Source organism: Perognathus longimembris, chromosome 15, assembly GCF_023159225.1.
Source record: "Perognathus longimembris pacificus isolate PPM17 chromosome 15, ASM2315922v1, whole genome shotgun sequence".
Taxonomy (NCBI): domain Eukaryota; kingdom Metazoa; phylum Chordata; class Mammalia; order Rodentia; family Heteromyidae; genus Perognathus; species Perognathus longimembris.
Window position 1 is genome coordinate 20190999 of NC_063175.1, and position 22341 is coordinate 20213339.

At 42.8% G+C, this 22341-nt stretch overlaps 1 protein-coding gene across 4 annotated transcripts in view; it reads right to left on the reverse strand.

Annotated features, from left to right (window-relative positions):
- Positions 1-22341, reverse strand: part of Tmem241 (transmembrane protein 241) — an 88253-nt gene that overhangs the window by 4226 nt on the left and 61686 nt on the right. For 2 of the 4 annotated variants that reach the window (XM_048363331.1, XM_048363329.1), the window contains exon 13: positions 19161-19254. In XM_048363331.1, the coding sequence (XP_048219288.1) occupies positions 19161-19254 (94 nt within the window). Of the gene's footprint in view, positions 1-8414; positions 9202-19160; positions 19255-22341 lie in introns of those variants that run through there. The other 2 variants (XM_048363332.1, XM_048363330.1) reach the window with 2 other exon arrangements.

The following is a 22341-nucleotide window of genomic DNA, read 5'->3' on the forward strand; positions in this document are numbered from 1 at the left end:
TGCCATATGAAACAAGGAGGGAGACTTTGTTTATTTGTTCAGAACATCCTTCAGATCAGCAACGATCTTATTAACTCATCATTACAATTTTAATTAAATTAAAAAAATAAAAGGTCATAGTCCAGTGTTTTGTGTATACCAGCCTGGGGTAAGAAAACCTTCTTAAGAGCAGTCTCTTCCTCCTTTGATACATGTGACTATGGATGTTTGAAGGGATGAAATAGTTCTCCTCTGATTTCATCTCTCTCCATGGGGGAGGAAGTGCTTCAGTCTCCACTTTCATCCTTTCATTCTCTTCCAAGTTTACTGCAAGGAGAATTGTTCATTTGACTGTACACTTACCGAGCTAACTGACTCTGGGGCTTTAAAGGGGCCCAGGCTCTCCACAGTCTCCTTTTCTGAGTCCATGCAAGAAAATCTCATGACCCTCTGTCTCCATGTGTTGGGGTTGGGAGGAGGGTGGAAGGGAAGTTGGCCTTGCATCTTGCAGGGGAGCAGGAAGTCTGGGGGCTCCCAGGCAAGTTGGTTTTATTTTCAGCTCGACTTTGTTTCCCACCGTCCATATGTCTTCTTGGTTTATATCAAGAAGTGGGGAGCACTGGGTAGCAGCATTCAAAACTCTGAACTCCCTTTGCAATTCTGGTGATAAAAGCCAGAGCACCACATATAGGAGGCAAGTACTCTGTGACTGAGTCACCTCCATCCCCTACAACCATGAGCTCTTCAGCATAAGCAGACCTTCAGAAATGAGTAGACCTTTTCTCTTTGGCTTGTAATCTCCACAGAGATTGTACAGATGGTGTTAGTTCTGTCCTGGATAGTTGTTTGCCATTTCTCTTGGTAGCCATACTTCTCAGGAATCCATAGTAACAACATATGTTGGAATGGTGCTTTATGGGGCCTTTGATTGGCCTCTTCCTCTGTTTTCTTTGGGCATTCCATCTCAGCTCATCTTAAAATAACTGATTCAGTTAATGGTTTATTTGCTATTACAATTTTCTTTTAAAAAGGGGCTAATAAATTAACAAAGCACTGCTTCTTTTCCAAGTTATATATAAGAAGTTGAACACTTTATATAGTTTTTATTGTTGCTGTTTCTGGGTGTGCTGGGTATCACACCCAAGGCCCTGCACCAGCAAGGCAAGTACCCTACTACTGAGATGTACCCCAGGTTCTTGCAATATCCAAGTGGAGAAACAAAAGGAGAATTTGAGACTACCCTAAATTTCCTTCAAACTCAATTCAGTGACGGCCTGATGTGAAGTCTCTTAGATTTTTAGTCTATGCATTTTAGTGTCTTGATCTCATGTTCAGAAAATGTACTCATTTACATTTATCCTGTGGGATAAAACATTCTGTCAATCTCTCAAGTTCAGAAATACTCAGTGCTTATGGAAAAGAAAGGCATGTGGCCAACATGTTCATGGTTTCTAGGTTGCTTTCATAAAAACAAAGCACAGATCTAACCTCTTCAGACAGTTTTCAGAAATCTGGTGAATTTAAGGTTGAGAGACATGACTCAAGTAGCACAGTATGTGCCTAGCAAACCCAAGGCCCTGAGTTCAAACTATAGTATCACCCCACCCCCCCACAAAAAAGGTGAATTTAAGCTCAAAGAAACTTTAAATAAAAACACTATCATTCATAATTATGGTTACCCAGGGCTTTGAGGATTTTTTCCTGTCCTTTTAATATAACAATAACTTTAATTCATATTACTGTTATGCTTCAAATAAAAGGGGGGGGTAATAAAATTTCTGTATCACCATTAGAAAGAATAAAATAATGTCATTCACAGGGAAATGGAGGAAACTAGAACAAATCATGTTACGGGAGGTAAGCCAAGCTCAGAGAGACAAATGGTGCATGTTTTCTCTGATATGCAGAAGTTAGATCTAACATGAACTGGGATATGTCAAATTACACAAGATTCTGGATACTCACAAACAGTGAGACAGACCAAAAGAGGACAGTCTTAGGAGATAATCACAAAGGTGCAATGTATAAGCACCTCTTCAAATTTACATAAACTAACATATATACTGAAAAACTCCTAAGATGTGGAAATAAAAGACTTTTTGAATGTTTTTTTTCTTTTTCTGATGATTCTGTATTGTTTACCTTACATATGGTGTATTCACATGCATATCTCTGGGATAGTGGGGAGGGAGGAAGAGTGCAGAATCTGAAGAAAAAGGGTGGAAAAGTACAGCAGAGGAGCACACTGGACTCTGATATAAAGGAACTGTGCAACTCATAGGTGGAGATGGGAGGGAGGGAGTGGGAGAGAATGAGGGAACAGATGACACTGTTCAAAAGGAAATTACCTGACTCGTGTAAATGTAACCTCTCTGTACATGACCTCTATAATAACAATAAGGCAAATTATGAAAAATAAAAATAAAAAGAATTGCTGTGCCAAAGGATATGGAACAAGGCCTGTTCAAAGATAGAAACTCAGAGTCCATTTGTTAAAAACCAGCTGTTTTTGACCCATGTCCTTAATTCTATTCAGCAATTTGTACAGGAGATCAGAGGGAAGAAGTGAGCCCCTGTCTGGCCACACCCAGTTCTATGATTGCACTGAGAATGCCAGAGGAATATATGAAGCTTGCACAAGACTCGGTCATGAGCAGGATCCCCTCTCTGGGACTGACAGACCATGTGCAGGCCTTGTAGTTCTCATCACCCAACTCTCAGGTCACCTGTGAAGCCATATGCTACGAACTGAATTATGCCTCCTACATGCTTGCGCTGAAGCCCTAGCCTACAATGTGATGGTTAGCAGGGTGAGGCCATCACTCTTTTAAGGAGGGACCAGAGCTAGGGTGCAGTTTAGTGATGGAATACATGCTTAGCAAGCACAAGTCCCTAGTGTCATCCTTGGCACAAAACAACAAACCACTCACTTGGTTTGCTATTCTTTTGTGCTGTTCGCTCCCTCCCACCCCCTCTCTGCTCATTCTCTTCCATCTCTCCCTCCATCATCCTCATGTACACAATGAAGAGGTCTTAGGCACTCAGTGAGATGACTCCAGGAGGAACCATCACCACACACACACACACACACACCCCACTTCTGAGTGTGGGTCCTCGGCCTCCAGAATGTCAGAAAATGCTAGCCTATGGCATTTTGCTATAGCAATCCAGCTAAGATATCTTTTCTGGCTCTTTTGGAGAATCTAAAAAGTAAAAGTCAAAAGAGGATGAAATGTTTTAGGAGATGCTTTCATGAACTTAGGAGTGGAAAGAAAGACAGTCTTGAGTTTTTTGCTGGGATGAACTTGAGACAAAATTATGTGCACTGAGCACCACAAGAAAGGCAGGAACCTGTTATCACAGTGCCAAGATCAGCCATCATTAAATATTATTAAGTAAATAATATCAACATTACCTAAGTGCTAAGCTATAGGCTCTGAATGTCACAGGAAGAAACTTCACATAGATACATGTGAGGAGGATAAATAAGAATTCTAGGGTTTAAGGGGATGAGTGAGGTTAAGACTGATAAGAGAATGATGGAAGGGGTAACACTAATCAAGATGCATTGCACTCATAAACTAGTAAGATTTATAGGATAATAATAAAGATAACAGAATTACAGGCTCACACTTATAATCATAGCTACTCCAAAGGCTGAGATTTGAGGATTGTAGTTCAAGGCCAGCCTGGGCAGAAAAGTCCCCATGAGACTCTTGCCTCCAATTAACTGCTCAAAAACCAGCAGTGGAGTTGTGGCTCAAAGTGGTAGAGCACTAGCCTTGAGCAAAAGAGCTCACAGTGCCTATGCCCTGAGATCAAGCCCTATTACCTACCAAAAGAGGAGAAGGAGGGAGAAGATAGAGGAGAAGAAAAAGGAGAAAGAGGAGGAGAAAAGTGGGAGGAGGAGGAGGAGTGGGAAGAGGAAGAGGAGGAGGAAGAGGAAGAGGAGGAGGAAGGGAGAGGAGGAAAAGGGGGAAAATGAAGAGGAGGAGGAGGGAGAGGAGGAGGAGGAAGAGGGAGAGGAGGAGGGGAAGGAGGAGGGACCCAATAAAAAGTTTAAAAAGAATTACCAGGCCAAATGCAGTGGCTCATGCTTACAATCGTAGTTACCCAGGAGGTTGAGTTTCAGAGGACTGCAGTTCAAGGCCAGCTAGGCAGAGAGTTTGAGAGAACCTCATCTCAACCAATAAAAAGGCTGGGCATGGTGTGACATCTCTGTAACTAGAGCCATAATAGGAGGCATATATAGGAAGCGAGTGGTCTAGGATGGCCTGAGACCCTATTCAAAAATTAACAAAAGCAAAAGGGGAAGAAGGCATGGTTCAATAGGTAGAGAATCTGCCTGGCAAGCGCAAGATCCCAAGTTCAAATTCCAGTATTGCAATAAAAAGGGAAGAGTCAGGTGGAAGGGGAAAGGGGTATCTTACACAAAAGGAAGAACAAGAACAACTGCAGCCAACTAAGCCAGTGGACATTAATTGAAATGTCAAGTATGAGGTGGGCAGTAGCCATGGTTAAAGCTAAAGGAAAACTGAGAAGAATCAAAGTCATTAGCTAGAAACCCCTTTTCCCCTAGAAAGGTATTTTTTTATCCTATTAATGGCTGGACAAGCTGGCAAGTATCTATAATCCCAGCTGCTCAGGAGGTGGAGATAGGAGGACTGTACTTCTGGATTGGTCTACGCAAAAGTATGAGACACCATCTGAAACAAAATGTGGCTTACATGGTAGAGTGCTTGCTTAGGTCCTGACTTCAAACTCTAGTACTGCAAAAATAAAAATAAAGAAATATATATCCCATGAAGGATCATATTAACTCAAAGTGGACAAGGCGATGGCCTAACAGTAAAGGGCATGGGCATGTGCCTTCAGAGAGAGAGAGAGAGAGAGAGAGAGAGAGAGAGAGAGAGAGAGAGAGAGAGAGAGATGTGTACATTTTGCCATTTTATGCCAGTGTTGGGGCTTGAACTCCAGGCCTGGGTCCTGTTCCTGAACTTTTTTTCTTAAGGCTAGTGCTCTACCACTTGAGCCAGTCCCATTTCCTGATTTTTAGCGGTTAATTGGAGATAAGTATTTCATAGACTTTTTTGCCTAGGCTGACTTTGAACTACAACCCTCAGATCTTAGCCTCCTGAGTAGCTTGAATGACCAGCATGTGCCATCAGTACTCAACCTGCAGTTCAGTTTTTATCTTTGACAGGGACAGCAAAAGGGCTTCCCCCTGTGTTGTGCCCAGGTAGAGCTCCCTTTCTGGGTTACAAACTTGCCAAGTGACCTTAGGCAATCCCCTTCTCTTGGCTGTCAGGTTCCATTTCTATATAACAGAGGAACCACACAAAATTTCTCAGGGACTCAATTCTGTTCTTTCACTTAATATATTTCTCCAAAGGGAACAGAGAGAATTTATTTATTCCATGACTGGCTCTAGGAAGAATTTTCAAGAAGCTTAAAAAGATAGGTAGATGGAGTGGAAACATCAATTAGAAGGAAAAGGAAAAGAAGGATAGGAAGGCAGAGATGAGATTATGACCCAAAATCCCTACCAGAGATATCTACATATGCAGAGATATCTACATATGTGTGTGGCCATGTGACTTCCAGCAGCAAAGCTATGGAGGTGTGTGCTCAGCCACACAGGTATCCCTGAGACACAGGTGAATCAGTGCTCCCACAAAGCCAATTCATAGTAGGATGCCTCCTAGGTGAACAGTAGAAATCTCTGCTTTTGGAATATATACTTGTTTAGACAATCAAGTGTATGTTCCAAAGAAAGCTGAGAGCCTTTAACTTAACAAACCTGCCAACTGCCAATTACATATGGTCAGAGTAGAGAAAGACAATGTCTGTCCCTTTCTGATTTACAAGGTACATGGTTTCATAAAGGCTATGAACACACAATTTTGCACCATTGTCCTTCCTCTGGGCCCATGAAAGGAGCTCGGGCATGAGCTGGCATGCGCCTACCCCTCCCTGGTGCAGGAGGAGCCAGGCCAGCGCCATTCTCTGTCACAGATACTGACCACCCACACTTTCCTCTTCAGAACTGTTAAAGCCTGTGAGCCCAGGACACAGTCTTATAAAGGTGGTAAGTATACAGAAGAATCCCTCTTCCCCCTAGAGCCACTCTGTCAATTCACCTGTGCACCAACAGTTTCCTGACTGCTTATTGAGTTTGTCACCTACAAAATGCTTAAAAAATATCATCTTGCTGGGTGCCAGTGGCTCACGTCTGTAATCCTACCTACTCAGGAGGGTGAGATCTGGGGATCGCAGTTCAAAGCCAGCTTAGGCAGGAAAGTCTGTGACTCTTATCTCCAATTAACCACCAGAATGAAAGTGAAGCTGTGGCTCAAGTGGTAGAGTGCTATCTTTGAGTTGAAGAGCTCAGGGACAGCGCCCAGGCCCAGAGTTTAAGCCCCACTACCAAATAAACAAACAAATACATACAAACATATGTAATTTTTGTTAAAAAATGAGCTTTAAGATGGGTGCTGGTGCACCTGTCATCCTAGCTACTCAGTAGGCTGAGATCTGAAAGTCACAGTTAGAAGCCAGCCTGGGCTGAAAAGCCCAAAAGACTCTTATCTCCAATTAACCACATAAATGAATGAATAAAAGCAGAAAGTAGAGGTATGGCTCCAGAGGTAAAGCACCAGCCTTGAACAAAAAAGCCAGGCAAGAGTAGGAGGGCCTGAGTTCAAGCCCTAGTTCCAGCACCAACCACCACCACCACCAACAACAACAACAAAAACCCACCAGCTTTACAGAGATGCACAGATTTCAACTTTCCCATGTTAAAGGACACAACTCAATGGTCTGTAGTGCAGTCACACAGTTGTGAGCCACCAATGCCTAATTCTATGGCATCAGACAGGTCTACTGTAGGCCTATATCCTGGGTGTGTACCTAGGAGGCTCTGTCTAGCTTTAGCATCTTCTGGACCAGTAATGTCCCCCATATCCTCTCCAGTAATATCACTCCACATCCTCCCAACAGTTGAGCTGTTGGTCTTTTTAGCACAACCACTGCGAGGGTCCAGGTGAGTGTCACCCTGGCCAGTCCCTACTGTCTTAGCACCAATCTATACACACCGGAGCTGAAACCCCCCTGCACTGACCCAGCAAACTGGAAAGCTCATACTTCTTTTTCTTTTAAATAAATAAACAACAGAATAGCACTTCCAAAATGTTAGGCAAAATAGAAAATTAGGTCCCCTGAGTTACTTTAAAAACTTGGGGGAGGGGGGAATGAAGCATTTTAAGACCTTATGGTACCACTTGAGTGTGGTAATTTTCAATCTCTCTTGATTCTAGATGGTAACATTGAATAAATAAGTGAAGGCTCCCGCTGAAACCCACCAACAGCTCTCAAACTAGCTGAACCCCAAGTGCAAACAGCATTTCCAGCCTTCTGCCCCTAAATAGTGATAGCTGCATTAACAGCTTAGTATTTTATATAATGCTTGCAATACTTCTGTGAAGTATATATAATTATTTTAAGTTTACAGGCGAGAAAACTGGTGGAGAAGTAATCTCTCCAAAGTCAACCTGTGGGAAGAGGGTGTGTTTTCTCTCTCTCCTCTCTCTCTCTCTCTCTCCCTCTCCTCTCTCTCTCTCTCCTCTCTCTCTCCCTCCCTCCCTCCCTCCCTCCCTCCAGATCCTCTGCCTTGTAAGGGCCTATCTACTCAATCCAAGGGATAAGTGTCCCATTATTACACAAAAAGCTTGAAATCTGAGCATCCTGGTGCAAACCAGCCTGGGAAGGAAGGTCCCTGAGACTCTTATCTCTAATTAACCACCAGAAAGCCAAAAGTAATAGAGCTGTAGCCACTAGAAAAATACCTCAAGTTCAAACCTATGACTGGAACTCATGAAAACAAACCTCATGGCCTGGCTCCCGCATCCCAGCTCCGGCATCCCGGCTCCGCGCCTGGCTCCGTGTCCCGGGCGGCTGCACCCGCAGGTTATTTGGGGAGCCCAGCTGGTCGTCTGGAGGGGTCTCCCCGGAACCCAACCCAGAACCTCTGTGTTCCGAGGCCCAGGACCATCTATGGCGTGTCCAAGGTGCACGCGGAGCTCATAGGATAATATTATCATTACCCATATGGCCTAGATTTCTGGTGTCTGCAATACCCTGGGATCATTTCAACCGATTACAAGCCAGGAGGAGGAAAGTAATGGGAATTAAACTCAGGATCTCCTACTTGCTAGCCATGCCTCCAGCCCTTTTTGCTTTAGGTGTTTTTTTAGATAGGGTTTTGTGCTTTTGCTTGGTATCCTACTACCTCCACCTCCCAAGTAGCTAGGATTACAGATGGGAACCACAACTTCAAGCTTTGGTTTGAGATAGGGCTTCACTAAGGCTTTGCCAAGGCTGGCCCCCTACCTCTCAAGCAGCTGGGTTCAAAGGAGGGCACTGCCATACTCGCCCATCTTTCTCGCTGAGGAGTAGTATGTTAAGTAAGCTCAGTTGATTTAAGTGCTCAGTCAGCACATAATAATTCACTACTATCCTGCAAAAGGCCAAGTACACATCAGCTCCTTTCCCAGGGGACACCACGCAAACTTGCCCAATTAGCTGGCTTTTATGCGGCAAAAATCACTTTAACTTCAGTTCTTTGAAATTATCTGGGATATGAAAAGAACCTATGAAAACTGTACAGTCAAGATATTTATTTTAAAAATTAAGTGTAAGAATAAAGAGCAAAAGTTGGGAAACTCAGAATTATTATCATATTTCTGCAACAAAGAACATTGTAATGATCAATGGTACTAAAAGTAGCCCAGAAAAATGATTAATTTTAAACTAGAAATAAGAAAAACAACAACCTTATCCAAAATAGCAAAATGTCCATTAACATCATCACATAATTCATTTCCCTGTGAAGTACTTTCACAATGGGAAACAGAATTTAATGTGTTTTTTTTTTTTCTTGAACCCAAAAGTGTATTTCCCTTCCCAAGTATCCTCTGGGAAAATCCTGTTCATAAACAAATAATTCCCAGATAACTGGATACTTTGCTCAGTGTTTCCACATGGCTCAACACTAGCTGTGGCTCCCAGCATGCTGCTTCATGTTCTGTCGCCTCATCAGTGATGTCACGGAAAGACCTGACATGGTGTTATTATTGCCCAGTTCAAGGCCATAAAGGAAATTATGCGGCTGCCTCTATGCTTTAATTTTCCATGAAAAAATTATTCTCATTTCTGCCACAGCTGCTTAAGACAGCAAAAAAAAAAAAAAGAAAGAAAGAAAGAAAGAAAAACAATTAGAAACAGCTATAATTAGGTGTTGGTGTTTTGTTTTGTTTTTCCAGCACAGTCAACATAAAAGTTACATTACAGTAGAGCTACATTTGATTTCACAATGTTATTCTCATCAGCCTATTCTAGAACACAAGAAGACATTAAGTCGCAACTGAAGGAGGAAAAGAAAAGGAATCATAAACTGGGGAAATTGTACAAGCCAATGAACTTTTATAAGTGATATGGGGTGCGGAGAGGATGAGGAGTATGATAGGAGAGGCTGACTGTTCTGCAAGGATCCAAGAAAAGCAGGACACTAGCAACAGGCTGGCCACCTAAGATGGGGCGGGGTGGAGGGTGGTGGGGAGGAGATGACAGTGAGGGATATGGAGATAACAATGGTTACAGAACATGACAGCAGAGGAAGAAGTGAATGACCTTTGTCCAGCAGAAACCTGCTCTAGGGAGAAGCACTTGTGCTGAGAACACTACCCCTGGGATTTCTTGTTTTGTGTGTGTGCACACACGCATGTGGGAGAATACTGTACTTTATGCACATGGCAAAAACTGAACCTAAGAACTTTGATTACAGAGCCTGAAAGATTGATTGGTCTACTAGTCATTTCCACAGAAGTTTGAGGTATGGTTCCAGGTAAAGCCTGGGACCTTCTTTACAATATAACTCAACAAGCAAGGTGAAGGAAATGAACCCATTGCTCAAGTGCTAGTTTGCCGGCCTTGAGCAAAAAAGATAAAGAACAGCACCCAGGCCCTGAGTTCAAGCTCCAATACTGGCACAAACAATGTGGGGGTGGGCAGCAAGGTGAAAAATAAAAAAGAGTACTTGATCTAGAGGTTGAGAAGAGAGATTCCACATTAAAAGAACTCAACTTTGTTGTGATTAATTCCACTAGAGCATCAACAATTTTACCAACGGTCTCAGACATTTAAAAAAAAAAAAGTCTAACCATTGAACCCCAACTGTATCTATTGACCATGCTTTCAAAAGTTCATGCTCGGGGCTGGGAATATGGCCTAGTGGCAAGAGTGCTTGCCTCCTACACATGAAGCTCTCGGTTCGATTCCCCAGCACCACATATATGGAAAACGGCCAGAAGGGGCGCTGTGGCTCAGGTGGCAGAGTGCTAGCCTTGAGCGGGAAGAAGCCAGGGACGGTGCTCAGGCCCTGAGTCCAAGGCCCAGGACTGGCCAAAAAAAAAAAAAAGTTCATGCTCTATTTTAGACAAGTTCAGTTTTATCTAGTCAACTGAGGTAACCATGAGTTCTCGTTGGCTCAGTTATCTTGACAACAGTGAGAGACATGTCAACCTGTCACCAAGAAATGAAAGACACTGGGCTCTGCTATGATCTTACTGGAGCTTCTGAAACCTGAAGAGAAAGCCTGAGGGATAGAATCTTCCCAACTCTTAAGAAGAACTCCTATTATGGGAAGCCCAGTACAGGATGCAGTCATGTTACTCTACCAGGAGGTGTTAAAGAGACAGCTTTGAATGCTCCTGGACAATGCCAGTGTATAATTAAGGCTACAGGGTAATGATCATAGAGCAGCATGGTGACTGCCATGGAAACTTTGCCTTGCCCCTTCCCTTTCCTTTTTCCCCTTCCCTTTCCCCTTTCCCTTTCATACTGGTACTGGGACTTGAACTCAAGGCCCTGTGTTCTCACTTGACTTTTTCACCTCCATCTGGTACTCTACCACTGAGCCACACCTCTTACCTGGGTTTCAGCAAGAATCTGATTTTACTCTCCAGTATTGCAAACACCCTTAAAACAAACAAGAACAAACTAAAGTAAATCAAGAAGCCTACCTGTTGGGGACTCAGTTTTGGCCTTGGTGGGGGAAGGGCGCCAAGAGCGAGATGCTGCCCTTCCCCCAGCCCTGGGACAGTGTGGGAGGGAGCCCCTCCCACCTTCCGGCCTCAACCGGAAAAGAAGCCCCCCGCCTCTGGGGGGCGAACACAAGTGCGTGCCACCATGATAGGGTTGTCCAGCCCACAAAGGAAGTTTCATGACATCACCTGATGGGCAGCCCGGCTTAGCCAGTGGCCCAAGTCCTTCCCTTTCCCGCCATTACCGCCATATAAACCCTCCCCTCCCAATTAAATTCTTTGAGACCCATTCAACCATCACGGCATCTCCCTGATGCCTTCTTCTGCCTCCGCTCCTGACATGTGAGGGGATTGGGGGGAGGGGAGGCTTCAGCAACCTTTCCTCAACTTAGCGTATTTCCATAAGAGTATGCCTTGGCCTTCTGCCGGCAGAAGGCAAGGCCGAGTGCTCTTTCATAGATTTTGGGGTTCAAGCATTTTCCCCGGTAGATCGGGGAGAAAGGGATCCGTCAGATCCCGACACCTACCCTAAACAAGGTATAGAAAAATGACTTCCCAAGAACCATGAAAAGAACAGATTTGGTCTTCTGATCTGTTATTATCTTTGGGACATGGAACAGTGATGATAATTGTGACACCATTTTCAATGGAAGCAAGGGTTCCTCCAGAGGCAGCTTTGAGAGGGGAAGCAAGCGCAGGACGCATGGCACCTGGCGGGGCTGCCCTCTGGGGAGGCCTGCTCCCTGGCTTGTCTGAAACATAAATTCAGCTGCTTCTGATCTCAGCTGCTTCTTCTCAATGATTCTGAAAATAGTCAAGTTGGTTTGAAATTAACAGGAATGAGAAATCACTACTTGGCCCAGGAAGAATTCTCATGGGAGGACTTAAATCTGCCAGAGAAACTCACTGGGAGAAATGTGAACATTCCACTATCCCTACCTCACATATCCACGAGCACCACTGCTTTTCTCTTGAGTTCACTCACTTTTTCCTACATGCATCCTTCATTACAAGGAAGAGGACATCTCAACCTTTTACAGATGCAATTAGATTTCACATACCCGATTTTACCAAAATAAAAAGGAGGAATTTGGGACTGGGAATATGGCCTAGTGGTAGAGTGCTTGCCTCGTATACAACTCCTCAGCACCACATTTATAGAAAAAGCCACAAGGGGCGCTGTGGCTCAAGTGGTAGAGTGCTAGCCTTGAGCAAAAGGAAGCCAGGGACAGTGCTCAGGCCCTGAGTTCAGCCCCAAAACTGGCAAAAAAAAAAAAATTTAAATTAATTTAAAATAAAAAGGGGATATTTTCTAAAAGTTGCTAACTATTCTGATATTTTCACTTTCTTTATATGTTTCTCATATTCCCAGATTGCTAATAACCAGCATGACAGAAATATAAAAGGTCTTTTCCTCACCCTATGCCTTCTCAGACCAGCAGAAGATACTAAGAAAGGTGAGGACCTGAGAGAGATAGCAGCCCTCTCTGAGATCACAGAGTTGAGAAGCTAATGTGCCAAGTGAACTCCTTGGAGGAAGGAAGAAGGCACCCCCCTCCCTGAGTGGCGGCTCCCCCTGTGTATCTTAAGAGTCTCTCACAGAGTTCCAATTCTCCCCTGGCACCAATGGAACATCCTTCTGAGTCACTGTCTGAATACACTGGCACCAGGGCAGTCACAATGACATCATGGGAAGTATTACTAAGTGTGATCATGTGATGTTTCAAATGTTAGCACATTTGATGTGTAGGTGGTCCAAAGACTGGATATGTGCCCTGCCTCTGAGGCCCACAGAGCTTATTTTCAATAGGAAAGAAAAAAAGGAGAAAGGGAGAAAGAGAGAAAGAGAGAGAACACAAGCAGGGAGGGAAGAAGGAAGAGCGTGGGGAGAATGCTCCATGTTCTGATGCTGAAACAAACTTCATGGCTCATTTAATCCAATCTATCACACTTGATTAGAAATAGCCACAGCGGCCAGTTAAAACTTCTTCCTTCTTCTAAATAAACTATTGAGAAAGAAATTTTATAAGCCTCTCTTACAATTTAGAGGAAAAACGAAAGAAAGAAGATTCGTGACATAAGTGGTCAAATGGCCACAGAGAGGGAAAAAAATGTCTGACCAAATTATAAAGCAGTATGAAAATGGCCTACAGAAACAGACAGTACATGAGCACTAATATTTTACAGATTTTAGGGATGATTTACCTGTCATAAAATGCACCTATAACAAAGGCAAAATGCAAATGATTTTAACAAGTAAATTTAATAATTTAATAAATTTAACTAGTTATGTGCAAGTATCACAACAATCTAGCTCTAGAACATTTCCATTACCTCCGCCCTCCCAAAAAGCACTCCTGAGCCTATCTGCAGTAAATTTTTGCACCAAGAAACCAATAATACAAGTTATGTCCCTATAACATGGCCTCTTTTGGACATTTTACAGAAAGTTGAGCAATACCATAGGATTTATTTATGAATGGCTGCTATTTATTTAGCATAAAGTTTCAGAGATCCCAAGTTATGACAAAGTATTAATATCCTACTTCTTATGGTTGACTTGGATTCCACTATGTGTACATGTTACATCTTATTCACTCATAAATTCACATTGGACTGTTTCCAGTTCTTTTAGTATTAATAATGACATCCATGGGAGGCTTTTGATGAACCTAATTTTCCTTTCTTTTCAGCAGCTTCTTAAAAGTAGAATTACTAGATTGTAGTCAGTTGGTGCTCAACGTTTTAAGGAAGTGTCTCACTATTTTCCACAGGGCTGCACAGAGACCCGCTGGCAATGTAGGAGGCTCCAGTTTCTCACTGCCTTGCTTTCAGCCCATTTATATCTCTGAATCTGTGGCATGTCCCTTGTAGACAGTATAGCATTGGGGTTCACTTGTTTCTTTTTAAATCCAGTCTGAAAATATGACTTTGGAATTGGAGTATTTAGTTCATTCACATGTAATGTAATTATTGCTATGTCTAGAAGCAATAAATCTCTCCACTTTTATTTATCTAAGAGCACCTTTATTTTTCTGTTATATGGGAGGACAATTTTGCTATATATCAAATTCTTGGCTGACTGATTTTTCTTCCAACGTGTTGAATGAATCATTTTTGGCCTCCACTGTTTTTGATAAAAAGTCAAATTTGAATTTTTTTATATTTACTGTATATTTCTCTTGTTGCTTTTAAGATTTTTTTCTTAAACATTTGGTTGTAATTTGTCTATGTAAGATTCTCTTCTTGTGTATTCTTAGGGCTCACTAAGCTTTTAGGATCAAATTTGTCAGTTTCAGCCAGCAAGCCTTCAAATATTAGTTTCTATCCTTGTCTCTTCTTCTGGGGCTATTTTTTTTTCTGAATAATTACTTATTTACTGTCAAAGTGATGTACAAAGGGGTTATAGCTTCATACATAAGGCAGTGGGTACATTTCTTGTACAAATTGTTACCTCCTCCCTCGTTTCCCCCCTCTCCTCTCCCCCTTTCCTCCTCCCCTCCATTAGTTGCTCAGTTGGTTTACACCAAATAGTTTTGCAAGTGTTGCTTTTGAAGTAGTTTGTCTTTTTATCCGTTGTTTCTCAATTTTGATATTCCCCAGTTCTAATACAAGTATATACAGTATCCAGGGTACTCAGATAAGATACAGTGATAGTGTGGGGACAATCACAGGAAGGGGATACAAGAGGGTCATCAACGAAAAAAAGCTACGATTTCACAGGGCATGTTGAAAGTAATTGCAACAGTGATATAACACTCATTTCCATAGCATAGAGTTCATTTCACTTAGCATCATCTTATGTGTTCATAAGGGCATAGCTATTGGGCTCTTGTGATCCTCTGCTGTGACTAGCCTAAACCTGTACTAATTATTCCCTATGAGGGAAACCATAGAATCCATGTTTTTTTGGGTCTGGCTCACTTCACTTAGTATAATTTTTTCCAAGTCCTTCCATTTCCTTATGAATGGGGCAATGTCATTCTTTCTGATAGAAGCATAAAACTCCATTGTGTATATGTATAACATTTTCCTGATCCATTCATCTACTGAAGGGCTTCTGGGTTGGTTCCATATTTGAGCAATGACAAATTGTGCTGCGATGAACATTGTTGTGCTGGTGGGTTTAGTGTGTTCTTGTTTGTTATCTTTTGGGTAGATGCCCAAGAATGGGGCTGCTGGGTCATAGGGGAAGCTCTATGTTTAGCCTACTGAGGAATCTCCATACCGCTTTTCAAAGTGGCTGAACAAGTTTACATTCCCATCAACAATGTTGTAGGGTTCCCTTTTGGCCACATCCCCTCCAGCATTTGTTATTGTTAGTTTTCCTGATAATGGACATTCTTATTGGGGTGAGGTTGAATTTCAATGTTGTTTTAATTTGCATTTCTTTTATGGCCAGTGATGTAGAGCACTTCTTCATGTGTCTCATTTCCTCTTCAGAGAAGTCTCTTTTTAGGTCTTTGTCCACTTGTTGAGGGGGCTGTTGGTTCTTTTGAGGTTTTGTTTTGGAGGAATTTAATTTTTGTAGTTCTGCATATATTTTAGATATAAGGCCTTTGTCCATTGCATGGCTGGTAAAGATCTTCTCCCAATCTATGGGCTTTCTGTTTATCTTGCAAGCCATGTCCATTGCCCTTCAGAAGCTCTGCAGTTTGAAGCAGTCCCATTTGTCCAACCTTTCTTTGATTTGTTGCATTTCTGGGCCTTTGTTAAGAAAGTTTTGTCCTGTGCCAAGGAGATTCTGGGACTATTTTTCACATACAGTTATAAGCTTGATTTCCACAGGACTTGGAGATTCTCTTCACATTTTTTTGCTATACATTCTGGTTTGCTTACTCTTCTTTATTTCTGCCATCTCAAATTTGTTACTGAGCCCTTCTAAAGAATTTTCGTTTCTCAAATCCAGTATTTCACTTTCTTTTTTTAAAAGTTTCTTGCTTGAGGAGTCTTTAAACTCCCATTTCCTGGGTGGGGAATACAAAATGTTTCTTTTTCCATTTCTCCCAACTTTATCCTGTTATACTAATATAAATCCTTGCTAAAACTTCAGAACACAACTCTTTTATTGAAGTTCTGTATTCAATAAGTAAGCCTTTTCTTTAATTGTTCAAACATGGTTGCCTTTCCATCTCTAAACTTATTTTAATAGGTACTCAGTAGTGAGTTTTTGTTTTGGTTGTGTGTGTGTGTGTGTGTGTGTGTGTGTGTGTGCACATGAGACCAGTATAGGCATGAACTCAAGGCCTCACACTCTTGCTTAGCTTTTTCACTCAGGGTTGTTCAGACTTGAGCCTCATTTCTACCTCCACACTTTTTTTGTGTATATACCAGTAGTGGGATTTGAAACTGGGCATTATCCCTTAGCTTTTTGCTCAACACAGGAACTCTACCACTTGAATCACAGTTGCACTTCCAGCTTTTTGGTGGTTAATTGGAGATAAGTGTTTCGTGGACTTTCCTTTCCAGGACTGGCTTTGAACCACAACCCTCAAATCTTAGCCTCTTCATTAATAAATTAGGATTAAAGGCATGAGCCACAGTACCCAACTTCACTTCTGGCTTTTTGCTGCTAATTGGAGATAAGCATCTCAGACTTTCCTTCACAAGCGGGCTTGAACTAGGATCCTCAGATATCAGCCTCATAAGTAGCCAGAATTATAGTCCTGAGCCACTGGTGCCTAGCTCAGCTGTGTTTTTTTGCTAAATCCTAAATCTGAAGACAGTCACTCAGAGCAATTCCTATGCACTGCTCTTTTCCTGCATACACATTACATTTGCTTCTCCCCTTTTGTTTCTCATGTTGGGTTAAATACTGAGATCTGGTAGCAACTCCAAATTCTGTCATTCCCCCCGCCCTCCCCCCCCCCCCCCCCCGACAAGGGCTGTTAAAACTACTGTTTTGCTTATGTAGAAATTTTCCTGGACTAAGTCTTTAAAATATGCTTCACATATAAAGTACAGTTGATGGTGTCTTTGTTAATTGTTTTTTTATTCTTATTTCCAAGGCAGACTTCTGCTCTTCATCCCCATGTCTACAAAGTTCAGTGTTCTGGCAAATACTAGTCAGGATTTTGTTCAAACATGGGAGCCGGAAGGTTTCTTCTCTCTGCTTCTGGTTCTGTGTGGGGTCTGGGGATCACACTTGAATTCACGTTGTTTTCATGTCTTCTGTGACCTTAACTTTCCATTGTCCTGACTTTCTTTGGCTCTCTTACATCTGGGAAGGAGTCTTGGGCCTGCTCAGTCTCTGCAGCTCATCCATACACACTAAGCACAATGTGGAATGTACAGTGAGCCTTGAAGTCCCTGATGGCTCTCTCATCTCCCAGAACTACTCTTTTTGGAGGTCAGTAATAGAATTTGAACTCAGGGTCTGGGTGCTATCCCTGAGCTTTTGTGCTCAAGGTTAGCACCTTACCACTTGGAGCCCCAGGCTCCATTTCCAATTTTCTGGTGGTTAATTGGAGAGAAGAGTCTCATGGACTTTACTACTTGGGCTGACCTTGAACCAAGATCCTCAGATCTGTCTCCTGCGTCGCTATGATTACAGATGTGAGCCACCAATGCCCAGCTCCAGAACTAATTAAAGTCACTGTTTGTTCCCAAGCTACTGGAGCCACTTGCCTCTCCTGTTCACTCACTGCTAGTTGGCCACTGTCAATCTTCCAAAGGAGGAGCATCTTCTAGAAGTGGCAGCATGGCCCACCTTGCTCTGGTTGAAACATGACACTCGCACAGCTGAAGGATAGAGCGGGCAGGAACAGGCATGGACAGCACAGACTCATTTTGTTCCTATCCAAAGTTGACTAGTTTCCCTGAACAAGGTTTTCTGAGTCTGTGTTGTTTTTATGCCATGAAAATAGGTGGTAAGGAGAGTCTTCTCCCAGCTTTCCATTTGCTTTTGAGGGGGAAGAAGTTTCTTTTTCTAAAACCCCTCCACTCCCTCACACTGGAAATCAGTATGTCAACCATGCTTCCATTCTGCAGGACTGGAATTACTGATGCTATCAAGAAGAATACCACATGGTGAAAACTCTAGTATGAGATCTCAAAGAAAAAAAATACTCTCCTTCCCTGAAAAAATTTCAACCAAAAGGCATATAGGCTAGGCACCAGTGGCTCATACGTAATCCTAGCTATTCAGGAAGCTGAGATCTGAAGATCATGATTTGAAGCCAACTCCAGGCAGTGAAATCAAAGAGATTCTTATTTCCAATAAACCACCAAAAAACCAAAGTAGAAGTGTGACTTAATTAGCAGAGGGCCAGACTTGGGCAAAAAAAGAATAGTTCCTGAGTTCAAGCCCAGGTACATGTGTACACACACACACACACACACACACACACACACACACACACAAAACATATAGATGACTAATGGCACAAATTTCAATACCTAATTCATTAGATTATATTAATAAAGGAATCTCAGTCCTGAGAGGCAGCTTCCAGGGTCTTAATCCATGAAACCCCATCCTAGACATGAAGAAAATGATAGGCACCAGAAAGAAGACGTCTACCCCGGAACTCCTTAGTTTGATGGCACATTCTCTGCTGTGTCCCTTCACAGTTCATCCACCTCTTTTTCTTAGGCCTCAGTGACAGATACACACAGGCCATTCTTGTCAACAGTCCCTCTAGGAAAGGTTCATGGAAGTCTCCCACACTGGCCGTCGGTAGATTTTCCTTTGTCTTTCCCCTCCAATAGGCCTTTCTTTTTGGGAATGTCAAGTGGGCTCTGGATATCCTCAGAGCCCCAAGGAAAGAAAAAAAAACTTTCTGCTGCATCTAGAAATCAGTTTCATAGAACTGCAGAAGCCTTACAAATTTTTTGACAAAATTTCTCATTTTCAGATGGGTAAATTAAAGGGTCTGGCACACAGTCACCTTCCAGGAATAGGAGCAATATGACTATGCTGAGCTGATAAATATAGGTGGAAGGCTTCAGAAAGGCTTACCAGAAGGAAGGAAGGGAGGGAGGGAGGGACGGGCTCAGGGCAGGTGGCCAGACATGGTTGCATGGACATCAATCTTTGCATGAGCCAGACTCAGAGAAGCTGGCCACACTCATTTTTCTTACCTTAGCAAAGAAAATCCAGGCTTCGCACTGCCCTGGGGCTAGAAGGCTTTTCAGTTTCACTGTGGTGAGCATAAGAAAGAATCCTAAGATTCCACTGGAAGGAGAAAATATGCTTTAGTTCGTGAGGCTATTACCTTGCTTCAGACAACAGTTAGCAAGTTTCTGCAACATTCTACCAGCCCATGTCTTTTCTCTTTTTTATAGCCCTGACTAGCTTTGACACCTCTCCTCCACCACCTTCCAAATGCTGGGATTACAGGTGTACAACCCCCTTCCCTCTTCCCCACCACCGCCCATCTACCATCTAATTGCTAATCTCCATACATCTGTGTTTTCTAGTGATTCCTGGAGAAAAATGGCAAAAGCAGAAACCCTGAAGTTCTTTTATAAAGGGCTATGTTGTGTTACGGGGTTCAAGGGAGGAGATTCCATGTCCCTCCAAGAGTCCACCACTTAGAGACAGTCTCAAGCAAAAAGATGGATTTACTGGGGTAGCAAAAAGTGAACTGACTGGCTAGGGACTAAGCACAGACTTGGGAGCTGAAACTGTGACCCCCAACAGTCCTTGAGGTGGGGTTTATAAAGTTAAAAGCGTAGCACAGATGTAGGGGGTTGATGCAGGGGGTAGAGCAAGCAAGCAACAAATTAAGCAAGCCATTTACTGAAGCAAAATTTTACAGTCAGGTTGACCTAATATTTCACTTCATTTTAACAATTGCTACCATGTTACCCTAATCAAGATGGAGTCAGCTCTACTCCCCCAAACAGCTAAGAGCACTGCAGCTGAGGAAAGGGATGGGAACTGACAGAAATCGGGAAGGTTTCTGAAATTATATTCTGCTCCCTCCTATACTATTTCTGGCAACCTTGTGAAGGTAGAACTCCAATTTCTATTAAAGGTTTTTTTATTAGGATATATTAATTCTAGAAAATGGGTTTCATTATGACATTTTCATGTGTTTACTTTGGTTATATTCACACACCCACACCCACACCCACATCCCCTTTTCTTGTCCGCTCCAACCCATTGAAGAAATGTAATGTCTTTCCAAAGGGAAACTGCCCAGGAGAGAGGCCTGGACTGAGACAGGGTTCCAGGTGAAACTGAAGAGGAAGGCCACTGCAGTGATGCATGTGGCTAAACCAGCAGTGCCCAAGCCTGGCCCACCACATCCCTGAGTACCTGTGTGTGAAATGACAGACACCCACCCCCCAGGAGCTTGAGGGGGAGGAGCACCTTAGGGCTCTTCAGATGCCTAGCCCAATAGGGGCACTGCCACTGCAGGGGATAAGGAGGGTGCACTCCCTGTGCTGGAACCATTTATAACACTGTTACTATGTGGTTGGGCTCAACATTCTCAACTCTTCCCAGCATTTGGAAGCAGAACTGGGGAAGAGACGAGGCAGAGAGACTTCAAAAAGCACAGAGAGGGAAGCTAACTTCTTATACATATGTGCATGTGGTAGCTTCAGTGTGCCTTTAATAAATTAACTAAGTTGGGACAGATTGGGATTTGAACTCAGAGCCTTGTGCTAGGCAAGTGCTCTACCACTTGAGCCATGCCCCCAGTCTCTCTGGCTTAGGTTATATTTCACATGGGGTCTTATATTTATGCCCAGGGCCAGATTCACACTGTGATCTTACTATGTCCCTCTCAAGTAGCTGGGACTACAGGCATGTACCACAGCACACCTGGGGCTTTTATTCTCAATTGAAAAGTGATATAACTGCAACTGCACCAAAAGCCAGGGGGGTTGTATGAGCTAACTTCACTTGTGCCTCTAGATGCTCCAATGCAGTACGTCCCTCTGACTTAATGTAGGCTTGAGTGAGTGGTTCCAACCTGGTCCTAAGCTCTGAGTGGCAAAGGCCTCATCCTGAGCTGCTCATTCTATTTCTTCAGAAAGCGACTAACATGCTGTTTTGGCCATAGCAGGTATTAAAGAAATACTTGTCAGGCTGGAGTATATCAAACATTCCTAGGACCACATTGGGCAGCAACGTGTTTTCATATCACCAGGCTCAAGTCACAGCCTTGAGGCAAGTGCAGGGAGGGGACACAGGTTCCCTCTGGGAATCTTGCAGCAGGTTTGGCCCTGATGGCCTACAAAGTTTGTTCACACTTGCGTCTGTTCACGGAAGCCTGGATAGTTGTACGAATCTCATACTTGAAAGGCAGGGGTGTGTGTGTGTGTGTGTGTGTGTGTGTGTGTGTGTGTGTGTGTGTGTACGAGTCTCATACTTGAAAGGCAGGGGTGTGTATGTATGTGTGTGTGTGTGTGTGTGTGTGTGTTCATAGCCTATTGTGAACAGATCAAGCAAGCTGAAGATATATCCTTACCTGACTTTCAGCGAATCTTCCTCCTTTTTGCCTGTCTCAGGTTTTGTATCCCTCAGGTAGGAATAAGCACAGCTTATTCTATTAGGTGATAGTATCCAGAAACTTAGATCAAAAAGATTTCTTAGCCCCCAAATCCCACTTTAGTAACAAGGGAACGGAGGACAGATATAGTTAGAATCCAGGTCTCCACCAATCTTTAAACCTCAGCTAAGGAGCTGTAGTCTTTTTTTTTCCTTCACAATGTTGATATTTTTTTAATTCTTATTTTTAAATTAATTTTATCCTTACTAAAAAGGCGATGAGCAGGGAGGTTACAGTTACATAAGTAAGGTAATGATTACATTTGTTTTTAAACAATGCTACCCCATCCTCCATTTTCTCCTGCTTATCCCTCCCTTTTCCCCTCCCCACAAGTTGTAAGGTTGATATCCAAGCTAGTGTCAAATGAGTGTCATTGTTGCATTAGTTCATCCTTTGACCTGCTGTCTCTGATTCCCTTTCCCTTCCCCTGGTTAAATAATAAGACACAAGGTATAGAAAATTAAGACATATGAAATAAAATAAAAAAACTACATACAGGACATAACAAACACCTCCTGTTTCCATATCTTGGAGTTCATATTGATATATTTTATCATATATGGTCCTGTGTATTAAACAATTGGATTGTTCAGATCCCCTGTTAAGAATATCATAGACTTGGGCTGGGAATATGGCCTAGTGGTAAAGTGCTCGCCTCATATACATGAAGCCCTGAGTTCGATTCCTCAGCACCACATATATAGAAAAAGCTGGAAGTGGTGCTGTGGCTCAAATGGTAGAGTGCTAGCCTTGAGCAA